This window comes from Eublepharis macularius, chromosome 3 (assembly GCF_028583425.1).
Source record: "Eublepharis macularius isolate TG4126 chromosome 3, MPM_Emac_v1.0, whole genome shotgun sequence".
Taxonomy (NCBI): Eukaryota; Metazoa; Chordata; class Lepidosauria; order Squamata; family Eublepharidae; genus Eublepharis; species Eublepharis macularius.
Window position 1 is genome coordinate 188299807 of NC_072792.1, and position 6360 is coordinate 188306166.

The following is a 6360-nucleotide window of genomic DNA, read 5'->3' on the forward strand; positions in this document are numbered from 1 at the left end:
CCCCTCCTCCGCTTGAAGCCAGCTGGGTGACCTTGGGCCAGTCACAGCTCTCTGGAGCTCTCTCAGCCCCACCCACCTCACAGGGTGTTTTGTTGTGGGGATAATAATGGCATACTTTGTAAGCTGCTCTGAGTGGGCATTAAGTTGTCCTGAAGGGCGGTATATAAATTGAATGTTGTTGTTGTTGTTGTTGTTGTTGTTATACGTACACCGGTGTCACTGGTGTTCTTTTCTTGTTGGGCACTAGATTGCCACTTTTGGGTCAGGTAGCAATTTCCCCCAGGCCAGTTTGGCTAGGGATCCTGGAGGTGTTTTGCCATCTTCTGGGCATGGAGCAGGGTCGCTGGGGCAGTCGGGGGGGGGGGATTTGTGAATTTCCTGCATTGTGCAGGGGGTGGGCTAGATGACCCTGTAAGGTCCCTTCCAACCCTATGGTTCTAAGATGAGTAACTTGATTTGTCATCTAGGATAATTAATATATAAGGGTAAATAACTTAATTTTTTAAAATAACTGATGTCACAGCCAAGAGAACTGCCTTTCCTCTGCTCTCCAGGTCCTCAGTTCTTCCTTCAACTGACAGCGCCCCACCAACTGCCCGTCCTGAAAAAATTATTCATTTATTTATTTATTTAAGATATTTCTGTGCCATCTGATCAGAGTCTTGTTCAAAAGAGTTTACAATTAAAACAATAAGGTAACAGTATAAAAACAGCAAGTTGTTTAAAGAAGCCATGGGACATAAACATGGGACATAAAACTCTCCATCAAACAGACTTCAGTACTGAGCGGAGATTTTACAAACCTGGAGAGATAAAGCCCCTGATTAAAAGCCCAGGTCAAAGGTTATGCGGCCGTCTCGTCTCTCAGCCACGGCCCGTCAGGAGAGCCACCTGCCCAAGCTGGCCGTGCCTTGCACAGGAAGGGAGTGGGCGAGTGGGCCAAGCCACGGTCAAGCTGGCCTTGCACTGCTGCTACAGGACTGGCCATGAGCTCTGGCTTCCTAGCACATCTGCCTTGTGCGCATGCTGGGTAGCTAGACCGGCAGTCAGTTAGGGAGCGGCCATACTTCTAGGGGCAGAAATGAAGCTCTCCCCCCCCCAGTCTAACAGCTGAGCCCTAGGATCCCACAGCCCTGGACCAAAGATGCTGTGACTGTGCCACGCAGGGGGTGTTGCACAAGTATCCAGCACTTAAGAGCCTAAGAAGAGCCCTGGTGGATCAGGCCATCAGTGGTCCCTCTAGTTCTGTGTCCTTTCTGAGATACTCAGGCAACACCTGGAGGTTGGCAACCTTAATGCCCCCTTAGCCATCTTTTTTCCAGATGGAAGAGGCCCAGAGTCCCCAGCCTTGCCTCAAAGGAAAGGTGCTCCAACCCCCTAACCCTTTTGGTTGCCCTCTTCTGCACTTTTCCCAGCTCTGCAACATCCTTTTTGAGAAACAGCGACCAGAACGGCACACGATATTCCAAATGAGATCACGGCACAGCTTTATACAAGGGCATTCCAATACTTGCTGCTTTACTGTCAATCTCCTAGGGTGCAGTTTGCCTTTGCACCGCTGTGCCACACTGAGTCAAAATTTTCATCAGGCTTCCCACTACAACCCCAAGATCTCTTTTAATCTCAGTCCCACCAGTTCAGACCTTACCAACATACATTTAATATGTTTTTGTTCCACTGGAAATCACCTTACATTTGCCTGCATTGAATTTCATTTGCCATATTGCCACCCACTCACTCAATTTAGAGAGATCTTAATATAGCGCTTTACAATGTACCTTGGTTTTCACCAACTGGAATAGTTCTGTGTAATTTGCAAACTTGGCCACTACGCATTCTCCCCCCCCCCCCCCACACACACACTTCCAGATCAGTTTATGAACAAATTAAATAGCGCTGGTCCCATTATGGATCTTTGGGGGGGCCCATTGCTCACTTCCCTCCATTGCGGGAACTGTCCATTTCCTACTGTCTGCTTCCTGTAGCTTAGTCGGTTTTTAAGCCCCGAGGGGGACCTGTCCTCTTATCCCAATGGACTGATGCTCTCAGACCCTGGCCATGAAATGGCCTCGTTCCCCTTCCCTCTCCAGGTTCCAGATGGGCCTTCGGACATGGGACAAGACTGCAGGTAGGTGAGTCATTTCAGCAGCTTCTGCTGAGCAGGCTTGGATAAGGCTCCAAGACAGCAGGTTCCAGAACCACACAGGATTCCTATCCTGCTGGAGGGGAGACTCCAGTCATGAGCATCTGGACACAAAATAGACCACAGCTGCACCCCCTCCTGGGACCCAAGATCCCTGTGTTGATGAGGAGGTGTTTGTTTGTGCCACAGAGAGGAACAAAGGGGAGAAGGCAGCCCCAGTGGAACTCAGGGCCACTTTATAATAACTGCCGCTCTGGGGATCTAAGCAGGATGCAGATACCTGAGCCACTGTCAGCAGATAATGAATGACTCACTGCCAGGCCCCAACCTGCTGGTAGCTCTGCCTCCCTGCTTCCTGCCTTTAAGATGCAGAACTTTCTTTAAGAAGCCCCCAGCTCTATGGCCTGGTTGCTAAGGAGTGTGGCAGACGCGGCAAAGTACACCTGGAAGCGTTCCCCCTGCAGCACAGTCACAAAAGACCCCAGTCCTCCGATCCTGCTTGGGCCATTCGTTTCGAATACGGAGACCCAGTGAAGGAGAGGAGCACCAAGCCTGTCTGCTTTAAAGGTTCCCAACATGCACGTATCTGTGTTGAGCAGGTGACGCAGTACTGCCGCTTGTGAGGGTAACGTGGCCTCTGCCTCCTCCTTGCCTGGGCCTGGGGGTGAGAGGCGGCAGCAGAAGCCCAGTGCGCATTTCCTGCAGGCGGGCCTTCCTGGAGCTGCTGCAATGACTGGATGTCCAGCAGAACCAGACGGCAGAGCTCCAGATATCCCCCCCCCCCAGGCGCTTCTGGACCGGGGCTCCTTCTCTCAGCCGTTAACTGCCTAGTTCTTCTGCAGTGATCCCTTTGCGGGTCAGCCCTTCTTCCTGGACGGGCAGCCAGACCTCCTCCTGGCCCACAGAAGTCTCCCAAGTGCCTGGCAAGAGTCCTGCCTCTGGCCATCTTCTGGTCTCTGGGCTAGAGAAATTTCAGGTAGGTGGCCGTGTTGGTCTACAGTAAAAGAGAAGAATTTGAGTCCAGAGGCACCTAAGAGATCAATAAGACTTTCAGTCTCAGCTTTTGAGGGCCAGAGCTCCCTTCATCAGATACAGGGAGCAGTGGCGATCCCTGAGCCTTCATGTCCCATCCAAAGGTGGGTGCGGTATTATAAGGGAGGGCATCAGACTATAAAGGTCCAATGCAGCTTGATTAGAAAAGAAATGAGCACCTGTAGTGAGATAAGAATCCCATTTCTCTATTCAGCCCTGGGGGTTCCATTGTTCTGAGCTTTCAAAGGAACTCGAGCTCAGCAATCTCACGTTGTCATCCCCCTTTGAAGTTTCCCTGTTTGAGGACAGCCACTTTTAGGTCAGCAATGGAATGTCCTGGAAGATTGAAATGCTCTCCCGGTGTGTTCTGAGTGTTGTGATACTTGATGTCAGATTTACGCCCGTTTATTCTTTTGCGTAGGGACTGGCCTGCTTGTCCAGTGGACAGAGTGGCGGGGCACTGCTCACACTTGATGTCAGTGTGTCATTGGAAGATGAAGCGGTGAATGAACCTGAGACGGTAAAACTGGCGTTGTTTGTGCCAGTGATTGTGTTGTCGGAGTGAATACGGGGACAGAGTTGCCACCAGAGTCAAGTTTATTGGCAAGGCTGTAATGCCAAAATGGCAGGAGGGGGGGCGGCTGAGAAGGACCCAAGAGGTCAGTGACCAAGTGGAATTAAACGTGTGCTGCACTGATGGCAAAGAGAACCTCCTAAGCTCGGCCAAGCACATCTTGAAATTGTAGGTTTTGAAAGGGTCAAATTAAGCAGAGAGGGGGCACTCTTAAATCATTCCAGAAAATGGACTGATCTTTATTTTAACTTCTGTGTGTGAGTGTGAGTGTTTTAAACAGATGTTAATGATGTACAGGAGATTGGAGTCACCATGTTTAATGGAATTTGGATTGTCGGAAAGTAGATTTCAGATTCCAAGAACAACTGTGGACTAGATCCAGTCAGGGGTGTCCCATCCACTAGGTAACTCTTGGCCTGTGGATGAGGTGCAACACAGAACCTGCTGCTCCCCCTTCCAGCTGCCCACCTGTACCATCAGCATCTGGCCTGGGAGGTGGCCGTGGCGGTGACTGATGAAGAGCCTGTTCTCTCCTTCCCTCGTGGGAGAGGGGGCCAGGCTTGGACCTCTTCCTCCCCATCCTGCTGGGTGTTTTAGAAGGGTGGTGGGAGAGGGCAAGGAGGCAGATGGCAGCTTATTGCCATGGGCAGAGAGAAGGGTGAATGCCACCTCCACGCAGGGCAAAGCTTGTGGGTGGTGGAGGCATCTCGCGCACCTTAGCTTAGGAAACCCAAAATGCTGGGGACAGCCCTAGATCCAGTACCACCATTGGGCTACCTGAGCTGTCAGTGGGCTGAATGGGGGACAGCCAGTGGCTCTTCTTCAGCACAGCTTCACCTCTTACACACCCTAATTCTCCTTTCTCTCCATAGTCAAAGATGTCCAGGTGACACTCAGCAGAACGCATGCATGCCATCATGGGGGATCTCAACAGGACGGTCAGCCTGGGCCAGGTTTCCTTCACCCTGGTGGGCATTCCTGGGCTGGAAGCCTTCCATGCCTGGATTGGCATCCCCTTCTGCTTCATGTATGTCCTTGCCTTGGTGGGGAACTTGACCATTCTCTTTGTCATCAAGACAGAGCCGTCCCTCCACGAGCCCATGTACTTCTTCCTTTGCATGCTGGCGGTTAATGACCTCATCATTTCCACCTCTACAGTTCCAAAGATGCTACAGATCATGTGGCTGGGCTCAGGGGAGATTGGCTTTGATGCCTGTCTGGTGCAGATGTACTTCATTCACACCTTTTGCATTGTGGAGTCTGCCATCTTGTTGGCAATGGCCTTTGACCGCTACGTGGCCATTTGCCACCCTCTACGATATTCTACTACCCTCAGCAATCCAATGGTGGCTAAGGTGGGACTGGCAGCAGCCGCCCGGGGTGTGGTCTTGGTGATTCCTTGTCCTGTACTCATCAAAAGGTTGCCGTACTGTTTCCGGAGAGTCATCCAGCATGCCTACTGTGAGCACATGGCAGTGGTTAAGTTGGCCTGTGCCGACACAACCCTCAACCGTACCTATGGTATCTGCGTGGCTCTCTTGGTGGTGGTGCTAGACCTGGGACTTATTGCCGCCTCCTATAGTCTGATTCTCCAAGCAGTCTTCCAGTTGTCCTCACAAGAAGCTCGCACTAAGGCTCTGGGTACCTGTGCAGCCCACGCCTGCACTCTCTTGGTCTCTTATGTGCCAGCCTTGTTCACCTTCCTGACCCACCGCATTGGCAAACATGTGCCTCCTTACATCCACATCTTGCTTGCTAGCCTGTACCTTCTGCTGGCACCCATGGTGAACCCACTCGTGTATGGCGTGAAGACACAGCAGATCCGCCAAAGGGTCCTCCGACTTTTCAGGCAGGGAGGAAAGGCACTGACAGAACCCTAGAGTCTCCGTGCGCAGGACTAGGGTGAAGCTGGCATTTCGCGGCTGGAGCATTGCTTCTGTTTTGGTTAAAAAGACAGCAGTCTTAAATCTGCTAATAGGGCAGGGCTGGTGATTTGCTGGTTTGTTAGGTTTGTACAGAAATTACAGCTTTTCTAGTGGTCGTTAAGGATGTAACAGACAAGGTGTTCCATATATTCCTTTGCTTATTTGGTTGGGCTAACTTTATTTTAATTAAAACATTTTATGCCACCTTTCAACCCAAATATGGGCTGAATCCACACTTCCCTACCTTCCGCTTACTGCGGCAGCGTCATGCTATACTTCGTCCACATCCCTGGGAGAATCACGCAATACAGGGCAGGTTTAGATCCACAGTAGCCAATGATGACATCGTGAACTTAAAAAAAAATTAATACCAGATTTCCATTACAGCAATTTTTCGCTCAATTGCTATGGTGAGGCCACACCCCCTTTGATGCCTGCGATTGGTCAATGTTGTTATTTGCCATTTTTCTAGATATCCATTGGACCATTTTTCTGGAGGGCAAATTTGAAATGATATTTAAGGTGGGGGCGATCCAAACGCTCTTTGTTGGGTGTTAGAGGCGGATGTTGGTCACCACGTTTCTGAGGGAGACGATTTTGTTTCTCATTGTGGGACATTGGTGGGACAGAGGTGTTCACAGTCTACTGTGTTACCGCTCAACTATGATTATAGGATAGCAATTTTT

General features: G+C 50.6%; 1 protein-coding gene across 1 annotated transcript; it reads left to right on the forward strand.

The window, feature by feature from the left end:
- Positions 1-4666: 4666 nt before the first annotated feature.
- On the forward strand, positions 4667-5629 carry LOC129326423 (olfactory receptor 52P1-like). The gene has a single exon (XM_054974582.1). The coding sequence runs from the start codon at positions 4667-4669 to the stop codon at positions 5627-5629; it is 963 nt and encodes a 320-aa protein (XP_054830557.1).
- Positions 5630-6360: the final 731 nt, after the last annotated feature.

What these genes read in the sequence shown, in the direction of transcription:
- LOC129326423 (XM_054974582.1), top strand. Translation starts at nt 4,667, where the DNA reads ATGGGGGATCTCAACAGGACGGTCAGCCTGGGCCAGGTTTCCTTCACC.